Below are 21534 nucleotides of genomic sequence, written 5' to 3'. Positions count from 1 at the left end.
ATCGTGGTAAGCTTGAGTAAACAAATATGTTTTCAGCCTGGACCTAAACACTGAGACTGTATCTGAGTCCTGAACACTAATTTGAAGGCTGTTCCATAACCGTGGGGCTTTGTAAGAGAAAACTCTTCCCCCTGCTGTAGCCTTCACTATTCGAGGTACCGACAAATAGCCTGCACCTTTTGATCGCAGTAGGCATGGTGGATCATAAAAGACCAAAAGTTCACTCAGGTACTGTGGCGTGAGCCCATTCAGTGCTTTATAGGCCAGTAGTAGTATTTTATATTCAATGCGAGATTTCACTGGGAGCCAATGCGGTGTGGATAAGATCGGGGTGATGTGGTACTATCTTCTGGTTCTAGTATGGATTCTAGCAGCTGCATTCTGGTCTAACTGGAGCTTGTTTATGCTCCTACTGGAACATCCAGACAGTAAGGCATTTCAATAATCCAACCTAGAGGTGACGAAAGCATGAACTAATATTTCTGCATCATGTAGTGACAATATATTTCTTATCTTAGCAATATTTCTGAGATGAAAGAAGGCGATCCTAGTAATATGATCTACACGAGCATCAAATGAAAGACTGGAGTCAGTAATCACACCGAGGTCTTTTACTGCTGAACATGATGAAATGGAAAGACCATCCAGAGTTACTATGTAATCAGAAAGCTTACTTCTAGCTGTATGTAGTCCTGGTACAAGTACAAGTACTTCTGTCTTTTCAGAATAAAGAGAAAGTTAATAAGCATCCAATGTGTAAAGTCTTTTACACATTCCTCAACTTTATTAAGCTGCTGTCTGTCTGGCTTTGCTGGAACATACAGCTGTGTATCATCAGCATAGCAGTGGAAGATAATACCGCATTTATGAATAATCTGACCCAGAGGTAGTGTATATAAAGTAAAAAGTAGTGGGCCTAAAACAGAACCTTGTGGAACACCAAATTTTACCTCAGTATTCATGGAGAAGTCACCATTTATATCTACGAACTGATAACGATCGGTCAAATAAGACCTGAGCCAGGAGAGGACCGTTCCCTTAATGCCAACGTTATCTAGTCTATCACGGTGAATAGTATTCAATTCAATTCAATTTTATTTGTGTAGTACTTTTTACAGTGGGCATTATCTCAAAGCAGTTTTACAAAAATATCATACACAGGATTCAGATTTTAAGTGAGTGAATTTATCCCTATTGAGCGAGCCGGTGCGACGGTGGCGAGGAAAAACTCCCTAAGATGATGTGAGGAAGAAACCTTGAGAGGAACCAGACTCAGAAGGGAACCCGTCCTCATCTGGGTAACAACGGATAGTGTGAAAGTAAAAGAAAGTTCATTATGGTGTTATATGAAGTCTGTGTGGTTGAACTAGTCCACTGTTCGCTAAAAGAGACCTGAGTGCAAAACTGCATGTGGTAAGTGCAGTCCCAAGGCCATCGCTGCAACCATAGTCCCAGCAACCACAACGAAAATGTCCGTGGGAAATGAGGTCCAAAAGTATTTCCTGGTACTTCAAGCGGTACCATCCTCAGCAATCTCCAGGCTGTAGCCTCCAGTATGACCAATAGTATCAAAAACTGCACTAAGGTCAAGTAACACAAGCAAGGAGACACAACCCTGATCAGAGGCCAGTAGTAGGTCATTTACTACTTTAACCAGCGCTGTCTCTGTGCTATGATGAGATCTAAATCCTGACTGATACATTTCATGAATGTTGTTCCTATGCCAGCATGAGCATAGCTGCTGTGCTACAACCTTTTCTAAGATCTTGGAGATCAAAGGGAGATTTGATATTGGTCTATAGCTGGACAGTTGAGAGGGTCAAGGTCAGGTTTTTTAAACAGGGGTTTGATAACTGCTAGCTTAAATGATTTTGGTACATAGCCAGTGCTAAGGGAAGAATTGATATTTTTAGAAGGGTTTTGATTACTCCCAGAATATTCTGTTTAAAGAAACATGTAGATAAAGGATCTAGTATACAAGTTGATGATTTCGCTGAAGAGATTAGTGAAATTAGTTCGATCTCTCAAAGGGGAGTAAAACATTCTAAATGTTGATCAGATATTGCTATATTATCATCTACAGGGTTAGTTATAAGACTGTCTGTTTTTTTTTAACTAATATTTTCAACTTTACCAATTAAAAAATTTATGAAATCATCACTACTATATAGTGATCGTGTGTCTGTTTCTGTGGTCGATTTATTCCTAGTTAATTTTGTTACCGTGTTGAATTGGATTGTTTTTGTTATCTCCTATTAAGGTGGAGAGATAGACTTTTCTAGCATCACTAAGAGATTCTCTATAGTTCAGGAGGCTCTCCTTCCATGTTGTTCAAAATATTACCAATTTGGTTTGACGCCATTTACGTTCTAATTGTCGAGTGGTCTATTTTAAGGTACGCGTTTGATCGTTATATCAGGGTGCTAGCTTTTTCTCTCGAATTATTTTTCCTTTAAGTGGAGCTACCTTATCTAGCGTCTAACAGAACGTTGAGCATTCATTCGCCTGATCGAGTTCTGTGGGATCAGACGGTGATCCAAATCTAATTGATGTCTCTGGGAGGTTATTGATGAAGCTCGGTGCAGTAGCTAACGTGAAAGTACTTTTTATGCAGTAGTGTGGCGAAGTGCAAATATTATTTAGAAACAACCAGGTTTGTAATCAGATCTGCAAATTCACTAAGGAATTCAGAATATGGCCCTGGGGGTCTGTAAATAATAATTAGCGGAATTTATTCCGTACTTCAAAAGTGTTGAATTTATGACTAGGCTTTTGTGTGACGCCTAGATTATGACTATAGATGAGTGCAACACCTCCTCCTCTACCAGTCAGACGAGGCTTATGTATATAACTCTATTCAGGAGGACTGGCTTCATTTAGTGCTATGTACTCGTTTGGTTTAATCCAAGTTTCCGTTAAACACATTATATTAAATTCCTGATCAGTAGTGATTACGTTAACAATAAGAGCCTTAGACATAAGAGATTTAATATTTAACAGTCCTAGCTTCAGATCAAAGGTGCTGGCTGTGCATTCAGTATAATCTATTTTTATGCTAATTAGGTAACTAAATAAACTTTCTGAAATTTTCTATGTATTTGTTTAGCTTGGGGAACAGACACAGACTCAATAGGATGGACTACAAATGCTGAATTATTATTTGAACATTTATAATGATGAATATGTTGTTGATGTTGGAAGTTGTACTTACGGCAGGCGGTCACATGGTGTGTAGCGTCTTGGAGACGTTATCTGATAGGAGTTCTGCTCCGAGTCTGCTGGGGTGCAGGTCATCAGGACGCTCCCAGAAATGATTCCAATTATTACCAAAGAGCAGATTCTGTTCGTTACACCATGATATTAAGCATTCATTTATATGAAACATTTGCACATTTGTAAAACCAGTAAGTGTTTCACGCACATCTCATGACACCCTTGGTTCCGTTTTTGTTTTGTTTTTTATGCTGGAAGTAGACCTTGCAGGTGAAGTTCACTTCAGCTACAACAGCAACACTGGCCAACGGAGAAAAGGGGTTTGATCAATTGCGCCTCATTTACCAAGCTGGATATGAACGGTTTTGTGCGTAAAGCGTTCATAGGAGCATTGACACAAGTAAAGGGGTTTGTTATAGAAAAACTGAAGAAAAAAAAAAACCCAACTGCGATTTCAGTGAGTAGAAATGGTTCGCTATCGTAACAATGCTGATCTGACAGACACTCAAGACAACCAGCTGAGTTCGTCTGGCTCTTCGTTCAGTCTTCGTCGACTGCTAGGATCTAGCTCTGACTGCAACCTTACTGTCATCTACATTTGACACAGGACGAACAAAAACGCTGATCATGCTCACTTCGAGTGTTAACTCACCTCTCAATGAACTACAAATACAGCTGAAACGAGCCAAAGGATGCTCTCTGTGACATAGGTTTTACTTTATCTATTTCACTCATCCACAAGTTTATCATTTTGTAAATTTATTCATGGAACAGAAATACGGTTCATTTGAAGTAATACATAAACGCACATATCTATAGCTACTCGTCATCAATGCTAGCGTGCGTGTCAAACATTTACATTAACATACTCAGCTTGGAACTCCTTCATTGCTGAGTTTTCTCCAACAATTCTGGATAAAATAATCTCAACAGTGTTGACAAAGATGAGGTAAAAATAAAAAATAAAAATAAATCCTCTTCCCATTGCGATAAAAGTGTTTCAATCGGCTGTAAGGCTTACCGGAAATCATTTTAGCTTGCATCTGCATTCTTTTGTGAAAAGGGCCCATTACAGCGTTATCAGTTGTACCAGTTGCCCCTTGCAATTATCATCAAAGTACTTTATTGCAAGGTGTGATATCCAAATGATATGGATAAAATTATGAGGCCTGCAAAAAGTCTTGGATTATTACAGTGTAAGAATCAATAAATATAATGCTCATGTTCTAGCATCACACAGAAATGTCCAAGTCTCACCTTTTCTTCTGTGGATAATCACCTGGATACTGGATTTATAGCATCTAAGTACTTCTGCTGTAATCATAAAGACTGTTATGGACTTATCCCAGGACTCTTGTTTACAATATGAGTATACTGAACATACTGAACACACTTACTACTGCCTTTACTCTTCTACCACTGTGTGCTGTAGTGATTTATAATCCCACTATCTGGCGTCACACAGAATAAGACGGGTTCCCATTTGAGTTTGGTTCCTCTCAAGGTTTCTTCCTCTCAGGGAGTAGTTTTTTCTTGCCACTCTCACCTCTGGCTTGTTCAGCAGGGATATTAATCGACATCCAGATATCTGATCAATTGCGCCTCATTTATCAAGCTGGATACGAACGGTTTTGTGCGCAAATCTTTCATAGGAGCATTAACGTGAGAAATTCGGAAAAATATTCGGAAAGTTCGGAAAAACGGATCCACGTGAAGTCGTGCTCCTGAGTGTGTGTTCATGTACGCATAAGAAGGTTAGCTAAAGTAAACCTCAGTCAATCAGCTTTAAATCATATCAACTGCAATGAGTTATTGCACTTTTATGTACAGAATAAACCGTCATGTTTAAATATCTTACGTATTTTTAGTAACACGCACAAATTTTGTGGAACTTTTTGTGAAACGTTTCAAATGAATGGCATCAACTAAAGAAAAGTTCAATATATAAAAAAAAATAATGAAAGCAAGTCAACATAAATGCATGAATTAAAACAAAACAATGACGACTCAGGCGATGTGTAATGTGGTTTTAATTGCCACGGCATTTTCTTTTAATGTTGTGCGACACAGCTTTGAATAAAAAATAAGATAAATAAGAGGTTTCTTTGTGTGATCAGCTTGGTGTGCACAATTACCCGGGTGCAGTAGACCTACCGAGACATCTAGATTATATAAGGGGGCGCAGTGACTTAGTGGTTAGCATGCTTGCCTTGCACCACCAGGATTGGGGATCTAATTCCTGCCTCTGCCATGTGTAAGGAGCTTGCATGCTCTCCCCATGCCGTGGGGGTTTCCATCGAGTACTCCAGCTTTCTCCCCAAGATCAAAGACATGTGTCATAGTCTGATTGACATGTCTAAATTGTCTGTAGTGTGTGAATGAGTGTGTGAGATTGTGCCCTGCAATGTTTTACCTTTCACTCGTCATTTCAGCCGTGTGAGCTTTGCCTTTTATGGAGTTTTGTGGGCGTCATCAAATGCAAATCAGCTATGCACAAGTACAAAGAAAATCAGGGTACAATGTACAAAGTACAAAGAAAATCAGGGTACAAAGTACAAAGAAAATCAGGGTTTCGGAAACCTTTGTAAATCCGTGCGGAAATGTTTAGTTCTTATGCAAACATTTACACGCGGCTTTCCTAAAAGATAGATAAACGAGGCCTATTGTCTGTTGTTAAAAGCAAATACAAATAAATCTGAAATGAAATGGCAAAAAACAAAATTGACAAGGACATGTTAAAAAAAAAAAAGCAAAAAAAAAAAAAGCATTGAGTCCTGGAGTCCTTCTCTGAATACCAAAACATAGCAATACGTTGTGCTTTACATACGCAGACGAAAATATCAAACAATTAACAGCAGAAATCTCCAGCTGTGGTCTCATCTCTTGCTCAGTACATGAAAGCAATACCACATTAATAATCACATCTTCAGATCTTCTTTCTAGAGCCTATTGTGTCGTGCCACTCCTAGGTCTTTCACTTGTGTTCCATTTACCATGCTTTTATTTTTCCAAAATGGCTTTATCCTGATCAGGTTTGCAGGGAAACATGCACACACACACACACACACACACACACACACACACACACACACACACACACACACACACACACACACACACACACACACACACACACACACACACACACACACACACACACACACACACACATACACACTCCAAAATTATTTACAACATATGGTATAAAGGAAAAGTAGCCCTAATTTTTAACTATACTTTTCCAGCACAGTGAAATGATTTTCTGTCTTCACCCACTAAAGTTATTACAAAATATTATTACATTAAAATATGATTCATTATATTATATAAGGTTTCATTAAAAAAAATAAAATAACAATAAGCAATCCAATAATCTTCCAGTAATTTATATTATGGCCTTGCAATGCTTTTTTTTTATGTAGAAGCATTGCATAATCATTCTAACTACAAACTAAATTTGAATAAAGAAAAACTGATTGGTGCCTGGTTGGATTGTTATTGGTTCAACTGGATGGTGTGAGAGTGACACTGATGTGGCATTATCAGTAAACACTGCCTTTTGATCTCTTTCGACCCTCCGATTTGAAATCGATTTTATATACCATTATCCACAATGGCGCTTGCCAATTACAAACTCTTTTTACCATATAAGCACAGTCCATCGAGATTAAGCATAAACCTTTCGTTTTATTTTAACTGCAATGCTTCGACATGATCTCTATTCGTTTACTTAATTAACTTTACAATTAATGATTAAATATTCACACTTTTTCCTCAGTTCATGTCGAAAAACAACCCTAATTAACTACTTACGTTCCCACAGATAAGCAATGCATGAATGATCCAGCTTGCACTTATCATCGTTTCATTTGTAGCATTACTACAGAACGTAAACGTTAATGACAAAATAAAGTGGGTGAAATAAAAGAAGCTGCATCACTTGAATGAAATGGGTAAAGTGTCATTGGTACAAGGTCTGCACAAGAGCAAACAGCTTGGCAGAGAGGATAACTGTGTGCACAACCTCATCAGGTGCTAATAGTTCAATCCCTTTATTTCACTGACTGATAACAGAGCTCGGGTCACTTTACCACAAGCTGCTCTTTGTACTGCTTGACTTGACATCCAAGGAAATACTTACAGGCTATATGCTTTGTGTGGGTCTGGTTTTTACATTGTTTTTTTGCAGTGATGTATGGATTTGACTCCTAGTGTGTGATAATGTATTCTAATAACGTAGACGCCAGTTTACACAAGCAATTGTATAACTATATTATACAAGTTTTTATAATACTCCAAAAAAAAAAAAATTACACTCAAAAATTCAGAATTGATATGTGATATATTTTAGTACTTCCTCTGCATACAACTGCAGACAATCTGATAAAAAAAATAATTTCTGGCAAATAATAAAAATATTTAGCAAAGCACATACAAAGTCAATTTGTTTATTTAATAATGTCCTCAAAGAGCTGCCACTGTTTGATGTTGGATGAGTTTGTTGTGTTGACCACCAGCAGAGTGTGTGTACTCCCCACCGGTAGTTAGTCCATTAGTCTTGTCCAAGCCTGACTTCTATCAGTGTTTAATCAAAAAGCATGGCCAAGAACCTTCTACTTTCACAGATAGAGTTCATTTGAGTGATATGGAACAGGGCTAACAACAGGAAACTTATCAGTTCACACGAATCGCGGCAGCTATTGAATTTCCACTGAAATTATCCGGAACAAAAAGTCCCAGGAACTTTTTTCAAGGGACCATTTGGTTCCTCCAGAGCTTTGTTGTCAGCGTTTGCATCGCGGTCTAAAGTACCGTGAAGATTAGGAAAATTAGTCCGATGCACATCCGGAAAGGCACTGTCAACGCTGAAAGGTATATACAGGTTTTAGAGCAACATCTCCTTCCATCCAGATTCCATCCAATCTTTACTTCTGAGAGACTCTGCCTCTCTAAGATACTCTTTTTATACCCAATCATATTACTGTCCTTTCGCCAATTAACCTAATTAGTTGCAAAATGTTCCTCCAGCTGATTCTTTTTAGTAGCACTTTTGTTGCCCCCATCCCAACTTTTTTGAGACGTGTTGCAGCAATCAAATTCAAACTTACCTTATTTTTTCCTTAAAACGGTACATTTCCTCAGTTACAACATTTGATATGTTTTCTATGTTCTGTTGTGAATAACATATGGGTTTGTGAGAATTTGCCAATCATTGCATTCTGTTTTTATTTACATTTTACACAGCGTCCCAACTTTTTTGGAATTGGGGTTGTATGACTGTACATGGCAAGCCCTTGGATCGAGGATCTGAAGCCTTGAAGTATGCTACAATCAAACTGATTGTTGACACAGAGTAAGCTGGTTTTATGATGTCATAATGTAAAATGTTTGCTTGGCTCATAAAAACACGTAGCAGGCTCTGACTGGAAAACAAACCTTTGAACAGTAACAAAAGCCCATGGCAAAGATACAGTTTAGAGTATACTGCAATCAAACTGGTGGTCTAGTGGTTAGGCTTGGCCCAGGTTCAATTCCTGTTCTCGGGATAAACAATTTTTTTTTAAATCTTTGGATAAAGGTTCGTGTTTAAAAAACAGACAGACTATTTTCTGAAATCTGGTAGCGACACTACAATAACAACAAGCATGGAGGAAATTCAAGCTGTTCTGCTGTTGATTGTGATGTATTTCTTTACTAAAGAGGTAACTGAGAAAACGCTGGAAAAGAGACGAGCAGTGGTAGTAAAGCGAATTCAGAATGCTCGTAATGCTCGATTGAAAGTAAGTAAACGGATTTTATCAGCTATTGCTGAGATGACTGAGACGAACGCATGTGCGAGCACGAGCTTTTCTCTGCACTGTTTTCCTGTGTGAACAACGCCCAGCACGTTTAACTGACGATATTTTTTAGTGTACTTTTTCAGTGCGGGTCGTAATTTCCAGTTTCGGCTGTATTTCGTCCTCGGCATAAATACTTAATAAGGCCTGAACCTCGTCGTCGGTCCATCGTTCGTATTTTTTTTAAGAAACTCCATTATGCTGATTCGAAACACAATAAACAACTGTTACTGTACGCACTGTAACAGACTTTTTAAAATGGTGGTTGAAAAACAATGCTGTGTGAATTCAACCAATCAGCATGTTCAGCGCCTAAGTCCCACCCCACAAAGTTCCTGAACTTTGAAAAAGTACAACCTCCTGAGTAGGGATTTTCCAAGGGGAAAATATTTTACCCCAAATTTAATTTAGACCCTGGTCCCTGCAGTGGAAACTCAAAGTACCTCCAAAAGTCCTTAGTTCCTGGGGAAAGTTCCTGCAGTGGAAACGTGGCTTATGTTACCTATAATTGGGCTTCAGACCAGCATCTGTTACCCTGCAATATTAATTCCACTCAGCAGTATATCTGGTACTTTATAACTGATGTTAGTTCACACCATACTTCTAACTGAACTTTTATTTCTGATTCCACAAAAAACCCTAGATTCGTACTTAAGTGGAAATGCCCTAATACAAACATACTAAACATAGTGTATGTATTCTTTCAGCTTATAAAGACAGGTTTCAGTTAAGACTACACTCTAAATGAGTAGGGTCTGTATTTCAATGCTTCTTGAACGAAGACATTTATTTTATAATGTCACAAAATAATTATGAACAGCAACAACAGTTGCAATTTGACACCTGAAGTGAACTCCTACTTTGTTTATTCGTGTCAGATCAACCCAGTCAGCGAACTCCAATTCTCACCACACACCGAGGCCTACAAACATGGCCACCTTGGACTACACTCCCCAGAGCTCATGCACACTGTTTAGTTCACAGTCACCTAACTTTTGATTAAGCACACCTGTTCACACACACATGCTCCACATCTCCTATATAGTGTACTATGTAGGATGTCGGCCATTTTGTAGTGATATCCGAATTCTGAGTGAACAACTTCATTCCCTACATTCCTTCACTCGTTTATACCCACACTGCAATCTGATTTCAAGTGCACTCGCCAACACATTATTTCCCATAATCCAACGTGAGGCAGTGATAGAACGCAAAAGAAAAATAAACAAGACGGACGGCAACATCGGAGGCGGCAACTTTTACCAATCTAAATTCCCTCCCTCTGGTCTGTAAACCGCCATCACTCAATGATCTCTGACTGACACGGTGTTGACTGCAGTGTACTAGTCCCTCTGCCTAGGTCAGATGTGCACACATTATATTATACTATATTCGGTCTCTCACCAACAAAGCTGCTCTGGTCATTGACTTTATTACTGACCATAAACTGGATTTTCAAGGTCTCATGGAAACCTGGCAGCAAAACAATGATTTTCTACATCGTAATCAAGCAGCCCCACCGGGATTTGTTTACATCTGTAAATCCTTTCCTTCTGGGAGAGGAGGTGGTCTTGCATTGCTATATTGTTACAATTTAAAACTGTCTCCACTTGCCTTGCCTGATTAAGCCTCCTTTGAACTGCTGGCTGTCAATCTCTGTGGACCTACACCCACTGTTACTACGGTACTGTACAGACCACCTAAGCCATCAAATGTGTTCATATCTAAACTTTCATCTATTTTTCAACGACTCTGAATGCAGTGTTTCCGAATGTGAACCTGATGGGTGATTTTAACCTCCATTTGGATCATTCCACCAACCTATTTACAAGAGACGTTATGGCCATGCTTGATTGCTTTGGTATTACCCAATATGTAGACTTTTCAACCTACAGCAAAGGCCATATTTTAGATCTGGACTGCTGCACTGGTATTATGCTGTGCCACATCAGTGCTGCTGAACTACCCATCTCAGACCACAAAGCTGTGCTGTTTGACACCTACTGTACATGCCTGTCATCAAATCTACAGTTCTGCACATCAGGTATTATCGCAACATTAAAAAGGTCAAGCAAGAGGAGTTTACCGCTCTAATGAACTCCTATCCCTGCCCTGCTCCTAATGCTTCATTAGTGGATCTAGTGAGCCATTACAACTACACTACTGCTTGTCTTCTGCACTTCAGTCCTCCGAAGACTCGGATCGTTTCATTTGTTCGCACTGCACCTTGGTATACATCTAAACTCCGCCAGATGGAGTCCATGGGTCTTCGTCTGGAGCGGTTATCGAAAAGGACTGGTCTTGTGGTACATAAAGTGACGTATTCTGTTTAGATACTCCAATACAAAAATACCCTTTCTGCTGCAAAACATTACATTACATTACATTTATTACATTTGGCAGACGCCCTTATCCAGAGCGACTTACATTAATCTCATTTATACTACTGAGCAATTAAAGGTTAAGGGCATTGCTCAAGGGCCCAACAGTGGTAGCTTGGCAGTGCTGGCGCTTGAACTCCTGACCTTCTGATCAGTAACCCAGGGTTGATCTACGGGGTTCCCCAGGGCTCAGTTTTGGGGGTTCTCCTATTTATCATCTATCTCCTCCCACTTGGTAATATCCTTCGACATCATTGTGTTCACTTTCACCGCTATGCTGACGATACTCAGCTTTACATGTCCATGAAGCCCTCAGCCTCTCTTCCTCCCAGTACGATCATGGTCTGTCTTCATGACATCAGTTTATGGATGACTAAGAACTATCTGAGATTAAACAGCAATAAGACTGAGCTACTCGTTGTTGGCTCTAAAACTGCACTTGCAAACATGAACACCTTCACCCTCTCCACTGACGGCTGCACCATACCCTGCTCCACTCAGGTTAAGAGCCTTGGTGTCATTTTAGATAGCACGCTCTCCTTTGCTGCACACATAAACAATGTTTCTCGCAGTGCCTTTTTCCATCTAGGGAGCATTGTGAGACTACACCCATCCCTCACTCAACACAGCACAGAAGTCTTGGTCAATGCTTATGTTTTGGCATATTGGGCGGCTGTGGATCAGGTGGTAGAGTGGGTTTTCCACTAATCGTAGGGTTGGCGGTTCGATTCCCGGCCCACGTGACTCCGATTGCCAAAGTGTCCTTGGGCAAGACACTGAACCCCAAGTATCTCTGCTACCATTGGTGTGTGAGTGTGTGTGAATGAGGACCAGTGTAAAGCGCTTTGGAACCACTAAAGTTAAAAATGCCCTGTATAAGTGCAGACCATTTACCACGTTACATCCCGCATTGACTACTGCAATTCCACCCTGTCTGGCATCCCTAATAAACTACTTCACCGGCTCCAAATAAACCAAAACTCTGCAGCAAGGATCATTACATGCTCCAAATCAACCAGCCATGTAACATAACATGTAACCATGACTTCCTCTTGCCTATCGAATTAAATTCAAAATTCTGCTTCTCACATTTAAGGCCCTATATAATCATGCTCCCACTTACCTCACAAACCCCTTGGAGAACCACACCCCTCCCCACATACTGCGTTCCTCCTCAACAGGTCTACTAGCAATACCGGACATGCACTTTAGCACCAAGGGTGGAAGAGTCTTTAGTCACATTGCCCCTAAGCTCTGGAATTCACTTCCCCATCACATCTGCAACTGTGAATCCATCTCAAGATTCAAAAGTTTTTCAAAGTATTTTGCTGATCTGGATTGACCTGTTGCTTAGATTCTCGATTTTTCCATCGCCCAGTTTGTCCTGTTTGCAGATGGCCTGAGCCTGTTTCTGCCGTTTTGGATTTGTTTGCCTGTCCTCCCATTAAAGAGAAATTCACTTGCACTTGCATCCGTCTCAGCATCTCTATCACGACAATTCCACAATGGAGACGTTGTAGTGTTTGCAATTCAACTTCAAGTTCAAAAATGCTTTGTTGACACAAATGTTAGATCACCTTATTTCCAAAGCAGATATTACAGGTTAATATCCATCCATTCATCCTCTTCTATACCGCTTATCCTTCTCAGGGTCACGGTGAAACCTGGAGCCTATCCCAGGGAGCATCTGGAACAAGGCGGGGTACACCCTGGACAGGGTGCCAATCCATCACAGGGCGCAATCACATACACATTCACACACTCATTCATACACTACGGACACTTTAGAAATGCCAATCCGCCTACCATGCATGTCTTTGGACTGGGGCAGGAAACCGGAGTACCCGGAGGAAACCACCGCAGCATGGGGAGAACATGCAAGCTCCGCACACACAGCTGGGAATCAAACCCCCGACCCTGGAGGCATGAGGTGAACGTGCTAACCACCAAGCAACCGTGCGCCCACAGGTTCATGTAATAAGATTAATTTTAAAGAAATAGGAAAAATTGTATTTATCATGAGCAGGTAATAGCAGAATGTAACAAAGCATTAGATGGAGATAATATCAGTTATAAAAAAAAACAGTTCTATTTGTTAAGACTCGCTTCACTGGTTGCCCTTAAGATGATGGCAGGGTGCCATAACTTTGGCTGCTGGCATAATGGCTTCACTTTTCTCCTCCAGGATTTATGGGAGTATATTAGTGTTTCAGTGCACTCTTTAAATTCAGCCATGATGCTGCATATTTTCTGCTTGGGGTGTATTTAGGACAGTGTGTAAGGTAGGATGTCTATGTGTCCACCTCTCCCGGGTGGGAGTGAGAGCACCGCCGCTCGTCTGCAGGCAGTCCGGTCTGTCTGAGGCACAGCGTTCATGGAGCCTGTTCATCATCAGGGCTTTTCTTAGCTTTCTGTCTCTGAGCGTAGTAAAGTAAGGAGCTGAGGTGTATCCATGATTTAGGGACAGATAATATTGGAGTTTGTTTTGTGAGTTGGTTCTTGCGTTCCAATACGTGGTGTAGTTCTGTTTTTTTGGTTGGGGTTCATTTTAGTGGCTAATGTGTACAGTAGTGGTCATGGGGTCCTTTGGTGTTTCTAATAATATCAGAGTTTAAACCGGCGAACTCTCTCTCTCTCTCTGTGTGTGTGTGTGTGTCTTGCTTTGTGTATGTCTCTCTCTCTCACACACACACACTCTCTCTCTTACACACACACATTCTCTCTCTTTCTGTCTCTCTCTCCCTCTCTCTCTCACACACACTCTCTCTTTCTGTCTCTCTCTCTCACTCACACACATTCTCTCTCACACACACTCTCCCTCTCTCTCTCACACACACACACATACATTCACTCTCTCTCACACATTCTCTCTGTCTCTCTCTCTCTCTCACACACACACACACACACACACACACACACACACACACTCATATTCATTTTCTCTCTCTCTCTCTCTCTCTCTCTCTCTCTCTCTCTCTCTCTCACACACACACACACACACACACACACACACATTCATATTCTTTCTCTCTCTCTCTCTCTCTCTCTCTCTCTCACACACACACACACACACACACACACACACACACACACACACTCCAGCTAAGACAGACGTAGTAGGCGGACACAAACACATCCGCCGCCACAGTAGTGGAAACACGCACTCAGTGCTTTACACCAGCGTCGACATTTATTTTATTTATTTATTTTTAACCTTTACACTGTGAACTGACTTCGAAGTTTTCCCGAAGAGCGAACTGACGACGTGCGGAAACAAAGAGCAGGACGACGACGATTCGGCGTTTCCATGCGGCTTCCCTTCACCTGATAAACGGCGGTCGGTGAGCAGGTTTCTGTGATACTAACGCGGACTTCAGTCCTGTCCCCAGCCCGGAAAAGACGAGTCTCGTGCCTCCGGATCCCGCGGAAGTGGCGTCCAGATCCTCTCGGCACCGCACCGCGCGCACACGGGGAGGTATTTGTGTGAAAGCCACTGAGAGCTAACCAAAAGTTTGTGGCTTAGATGCAGTTGATATCTCAGAGTTATGGGACAGACGGCTTTTCTAACCAGGCTGAATTTCTCTGTTCAGAGCCATAACGGATTACACCTGTGTCAGGATTACACCTTTTAATTACACTGACAATATTAATGACTACACCTTCAATAACTTCTACTATTGCTATTACTACAGGTACTACTACTATTACTACTACTACTACTACTACTACTACTACTATTATTACTACTATTACTACTACTACTTCTACTACTATCTGTTCTAGAATTATGAATGAGGTTTTTTAGGGCTGAGTATGGGAGTCCACGGTGCGAGGGTATTTGTTGATGTCCGGCCTTGCTGTCCTGCACCAGAGTTCAGGTAGCTCACAACCAACACACCATGCAACCCCGCATAGCATCTCTCTGTGCCAGGGAAAGCCTTCTGAGTGAAGCTCACAGACAGAGGGCGAAACAGACTTCTACACACACACCCAGCCCACCCTGAAGCGCACACGCTCTCTGACATCTTCCAACTGGCAGACACATACAGTACGTACATACACAGTGACCGACAAAGGAGGGCATGGGAAACTCCTCTCAAAAAGAAGGGGAGGAGGAAAAGGGAAAAGAAAAAGAAAAAGCAGATGACAGTGAGGCGGAAGTGGAGGAAGAGGAAACGCCAAAAGTGAAAGAAGAGGAGGTGAAACAAAAGCTGCCTTCGTGTTTTAACGAGTTAATCTCGAGTGGAGATCCAGTGCTGGACCTGAGCCATTTTCGTCTCCGATACCTCCCTAAGGAAGTTCTGGGCCTGGAACATTTGGAGAAGCTGTATGTCTGTGGAAACCGGCTTCGCAATCTGCCTGATGGCATTGCTAAGCTGCACGGCTTGCGGACTCTTGCGCTTGACATAAACAAACTGGATGACGTCCCGCCGAGTGTGTGCCAGTTGGCCAACCTCACCCGCCTCTACCTTGGCAGCAATCGGCTGATGAGCCTGCCGCCAGATTTCAGAAACCTGCAGAGCCTACGTTGTCTCTGGGTGGACAGTAACTACTTTCAGCACTTCCCCAAGCAGCTATATGAGCTCCCTCACCTGCGTGCGCTGCAGATCGGTGACAACAAACTTAAAACGCTGCCATCAGACATGTGGCGCATGGAAGCACTGCGCAGCCTTTGGCTCTATGGCAACCGCTTCACCGAGTTCCCACGTGTTCTCCTGAAGATGGAGCAGCTGGAGGTTCTGGATTTAGACCGAAACCGTATCTCAGAGTTCCCAAATCTGCTGCAGTTCCCAGCACTCCGACTCTTTTCCTATGACCACAATCCTGTGAAAGGGCCACCGCGTTTTGGACAGGATGTTGTGATTGTTGGGGAAGGGGCAGCAGATGCCATGGAGCAAAGGGAGATGAGAAAGGAAAAGAAGCTGCAAGCTCAAAGAGACGCAGAGGCGGCAGCTGCAGCAGCTGCGGCCGCAGCAGCTAGCCCGATCGTCCATGGAATACTAAAGAAACTCAGAATGAGCAAGACTTTGACAACAAGTAATGCAGTAACAGCTGATGAAGATGTGACATTACGAGGCAAAGAAGAAGAAGAAGTGGCGTCTGAAAGACATAAGGCATTTTATTCCAGGCAGCTTGAATATGAGGGTGAGGGGTACGATGGTTATGGAAGGGCAGAGTTGGAATATGAACAAGCTGAGACAGGCTATGAGTATGAAGGGGAGGAAGCTGAGCAAGGAAGATGAGTGTAATGATCGATTCCTCCCCTCGATTAAGTGAATACTCTACTCTAGCATTTTTCAACATAATATCCATTTACCACATCTGCACTATATATGCAAATTCCACACAGTTCCCTGTACTGAGAAAAGAGCAGAGAACCCAAAGGCCGAAACTCACTCTCAATAGAGGTTTAAACGTAGTTGCCGAGTTCTCTTAGTAAACCGTTAAAACATTGAATTTTTTATTTTTTGATTTTTTTTTTTTTTTTCAATTTACCTAATGCGAATTCAAAAATTTTCAATCAGTTTGCTATACTTAGACGTGTGCATAGATATATTGGAGGGAACGGGCTCGAGAGAAAAAAAGAGCACCACAGGAAACCCACCAAAATCTGTTAAGATCACTACAGTAGTAGTGTATGTTGATTTTAAAAGTGCTGACCCCGTACAAAAAAAAAAAAAAAGGGTTGCCATGTCATGATATTATAAAGATTGATCAATCTCTAGATCCGCAGTCATAAACTGAATTAGGGGTTTGTCTGGACTTATTTTATGATGATTTATATTTTAACAACAAGAGTAGGTCATTTAACACTAAAAACGTTCCAGTGACATAAACCTGCTTTCAGACTATACTTCACCTTTCCTTGCACACTATTTAAAAAAATATTTTATATTAATATGTGCTTCCTATTCCCCAAACCTCAAAACAATACACTCAACATGTAGTAAACTACACATTATTATCATTGAGACCTCAGATGTAGGCAATATATATATATATATATCTCTACATGACCGGTCAAAAGTTTGTGGACACTCGACTAAAATGTTTCTCATGATGTTAAAAAGCTTTTGATCCGAAGGTGTGTGATTAAATGTGTGAAATCGGTGTAGAAAACTAACATTTTATTCACAAAATTTTTTTTTATTTAAACGGACGACTCGGAGAGAAATATGTCCGAAAAGCAGCCGATAAGTGTCCAGCGTCGGTGTGAGCTCCTTTAATACTGTTTAAAAAGCATCTCAGGGAAATTCCTCAAGAAATTGCGTGAGAAAACGTCAAGAATACATTTCTGGAAATTCTAGACGAAAAGAGCGTCTACTTTGAAGATGCTAAAATATAAAATTATTTTGATTTATTTTGGATTTTTTTTTATCACAACATAATTTCCATCGTTCCATTTGTATAACTCCAGAGTGTTGATGACTTTATTATTATTATAAAATGTAGTTAAATAAAAATAAAGAATGCATGTGTCTAAACTTTTGACCGGTAGTGTAATATAAATTTTATTCTGTTGCTATAGAATCACTAGGCGGGTTGTAATTTATAAAATTCATCATGTATCTGACACAACTTAACTACATGCAATCATACCTTGAATATTTAAACTGTTAAACTGGCATTGAAGTTATCTTTTTATTCGCTAGCTTTCTTACACGCTTAGCCGAATGACCGGCTTGATTTATTTCAACAGATTATATTCATAAACCAATCATAAACCATTGAAATTCTCAGTGTTACCTTGATGAACAGTGTGTTAGCAATGTTACCTGCTCCCACTGGCTGTTGTTTCCAGCCTTGGATCTGTAGTCGCTGGAGCAAATGCAAGCCAATACTGTATCATAGCTAGCATGTAAATGTAAACAATAAAACCAACAAAGACTGTTGAAGAAGTGTTCAGCTACGCTGCTGGTGTCGAGTCCTCAGTATCAAGTGCAACCCAAGCTAAATCTGATTGTCCAAATCTCCAAATACATTTGAATGAAGAATTCTACAAAAATATTTATGCTTTGCATTAAGGTTTACTAACTGAAATCAATAACTGCCATTAGACCACCGTTGTAAGCGAGTTTCAAGTAAACTGGGTTTCTGTTATCTCACTACAGGGACACATTAAAAGTCTTTTTTGTTTGTTTGTTTGTTTTTGTTTGTTTGTTTGTTTTTTGCCAGCGATCGTACAGGATGTGGTAAATAGACATTAGGTTAAAAATTCCAGAGTTTACTCCAACAAAGCTGCTGTGAGAAAAAGTGAAACAAGTGCAATACAGGGCTCTCACCTTTAGGTTTTGGACTTTATTTATTATCATCAAATAACCTGTGAAGAACAATGTACACAGTGCAGCTGTAACGGACTGAAACTTTAACAGCTTTATACATAATGAAGACCAACGTGTGTGTGTGTGTGTTTGTGGTGTGTGCGTGCAAATGAGTGGGTTAATGAGAGAGGGTGTAATTCTACTCTAAACCCAGTGTGCTGTATCTGGAATTGGATATCGCGATTGTCGTGATGTCTGTTGCTGAAACGAAATCTCATTAAATAATCATTGCGTTTGCGAAAACGTTTTTCAATCATTCATGTGCGACTGGGAGAAAGATCTAGTACTTGAACAGACTTCTAAAATATCCACAACGCACACCAGCTGTTGTAATTCAACCGAAGGCTCTAAAGGCCAGTGAAATGTGCTGCTTTCGAAATGAGACACGGTAGACAGAAGCTGCAGAAGCTACACAGCTTTTGAAGATCATAGAGATAAATGTACAGCGCTAGCCAAACTAATGCTAACACTGATGAACTTTGTCAGAGCAGCTAGAGTTTCTCTGAGGACGACATGTGAAAACGTGTGGAGATGAGAGAGGGGGAAAGGATAGATGGGGACGCTTCTCCTTAAAAGGCCAGAGTAAGAAGCAGAGATGTTTAAAAGTTAGCGTGAGACGAGAAGGGAGCGATTAAACAAGACTTGAAGTATAGAGGTCAGCTGTCATCAGGGGTGTCCTCTAATTCTCATTTCCTTCAGACTTCTTCATCCAATGACCAGCGTATTTCCCTCTTTATTTATTCCAGTCAGACTCTAGTTCCCTTCTTGTCAAGTTATGCTCCTTTTAAACCCTTCCTCCACCTTCCTCTTGTTTAACTTGGTAAGAGGGGGTGGGCTAGTGTGGGTGGAAAACATATTACTTTCTGTTTCACTCTCCATCGCTAACATTACGTTCAGGGTTTGTTTTTTTTTCTCCATTCTGTGATGGAAAAACTGCTAATCTTACTTAGTGTTCATTAGGGCTGCACGATTGTGCCCAAAATGATCATCGGGGTTATTTTTGATCAATATTGAGATCACGATTATTTATCTCGATTATTCATTGATTTTTAGGGACAATATATTTTTATTGCGCTTTCACATTTAAATAAACGGACCGCTGCTTTCACCTCCATGTTGTGCAACATTCCGGCTAATGTACAAATCTTTGCATCAAATTAGACTGATCCTTAAAGTGCATCATCTCGTAGAAGCAAAGTATAAATAAAATTGTACCCAAATTATAGGATAAGTAAGTAAAAATAAAAATACCATCAACCAAATGAAAACAATTCAGGCGAATGCAGAAAAGGCAATAACCGTGTTTACAGGAGGAGAGATGCTGACAAATCACCCAATAGAAAGGTTCAGGGATGATGTCATTTTGTACCGGAACCCGGAAGTTAGCATCACACCGGTTCCCTCGACAAAAACCCAATAGGATTTGCACATAGGCTTTTGGATTATCGCAAAAAAATAAGCTCTGTGATCAACAAACGTTTACAACACTAACACGTTCTGCCCATCAAGATCATTTTCACAAATGAGCACAACGTTTATGAAGTTTGAAACCTAAATACGATCCTCAGAAATAAAAAGCTAACCGTACGCTATAAACGAACTACACCACGGACTTTTCCTGTTCGGCGTGATGACGTTTAACGTCCCTGACAACCTCTGTAGTGCCGTTTAGCAACATGTTAGGGTCATGATTTCCCCTCGCATAAGCGCCGGAGCACGCAGCGAAGCTCGCAGTGCGAGCGCTACAATGCTAACTCGTTTCCGGGTTTTAGCGTTACAAAATGACATCATCCCTGCGCCGCTCTATGGTGACTGTCTGTAAGTTTAGGAAGCCCCTGATTTGATCTGCAGCGGAGTTTTCTATGAGCGGAGGACGAACTTTAATCGTCAATATCGCAGTCGATCATGTCTGTGTAATCGTGGGTAGTCAAAATCGTAATCGGGATCGATATTCGATTAATTGTGCAGCCCTAGTGTTCACGGTCACATAGACGAGGCTTCTCTCGTTGAGAGGAATGAAGGAATATTTCTTTTTGTCAATTTACAAAAAAATATTATGGTTTAAAACCAAAGAGAAGACAGTCTCTCAATATTGTGCGACTATATTTTTGCACTAAAGATTACAGTAATATGAGCAATGTGTGTGTGTGCGTGTGTGTGTAGACAAACTTTTTGGGCAAAATGTATTGCAAATTACGTAGCTTTTTCTTGTTTTTATAAAAGCTCCATTTAGAAACATTGAATATATTGTCGCACAAAGTGTCTCATCATGATTTATGTTGGCCAACTTACACAACTTACACTTATTGGCCAACTTTTTTCCAAAAGAAAAAAAAAAAGCCTTTGTGCTAAAATGGCTTAATTGTGGTTAAGTGCTCTATCTTGTACTGTTTCTTCAACGCTTGCCTTTAAACTCTCTTGCGCTTTCTCTTTCTGTCGAAATGTTAGAGAAACCATCTGTTAAATCATTTTGGTGAGTTTCTCAGTCATCATTATTGTAGCATGAGGTATTTGGAACAAAAGGTTTTTCTCTCATTCCAGTTGGAAAAAGAAACCTGCCACTATTACCTGTTTCGCGTAGACTGGGACTTCATTAGTAAGCAATGAGGAGATGCTGTATAGGAGATTAGTTCCAAAATGTTCAATGCTGTAAAATTCTCTGACCATGAGCAGAGGCTTAGTCATCCCAGATGCTTTATACACTATTGTATAAATGGCCAAAAGTGACTCACACCCACGTTTCTCAATGGACATTAATATGGAGTTGGTCCCCCCCTTGCT

General features: G+C 40.6%; 1 protein-coding gene across 1 annotated transcript; it reads left to right on the top strand.

Moving 5' to 3' along the window:
* The first annotated feature begins 14506 nt into the window (after positions 1–14506).
* On the top strand, positions 14507–18996 carry LOC108274484 (leucine-rich repeat-containing protein 10B). The gene is made up of 2 exons (XM_053685680.1): positions 14507–14906; positions 15022–18996. Exon 2 carries the CDS (start codon positions 15514–15516, stop codon positions 16672–16674), a length of 1161 nt encoding a protein of 386 aa, XP_053541655.1. The 5' UTR covers positions 14507–14906; positions 15022–15513; the 3' UTR covers positions 16675–18996.
* Positions 18997–21534: the final 2538 nt, after the last annotated feature.

The sequence above is a fragment of the Ictalurus punctatus genome, chromosome 14, assembly GCF_001660625.3.
Source record: "Ictalurus punctatus breed USDA103 chromosome 14, Coco_2.0, whole genome shotgun sequence".
Lineage (NCBI taxonomy): Eukaryota > Metazoa > Chordata > Actinopteri > Siluriformes > Ictaluridae > Ictalurus > Ictalurus punctatus.
Note: the sequence above shows the minus strand (reverse complement) of the source record. Positions and strands in the feature narration are given on the sequence as shown.

What these genes read in the sequence shown, in the direction of transcription:
- LOC108274484 (XM_053685680.1), top strand. Translation starts at nt 15,514, where the DNA reads ATGGGAAACTCCTCTCAAAAAGAAGGGGAGGAGGAAAAGGGAAAAGAA.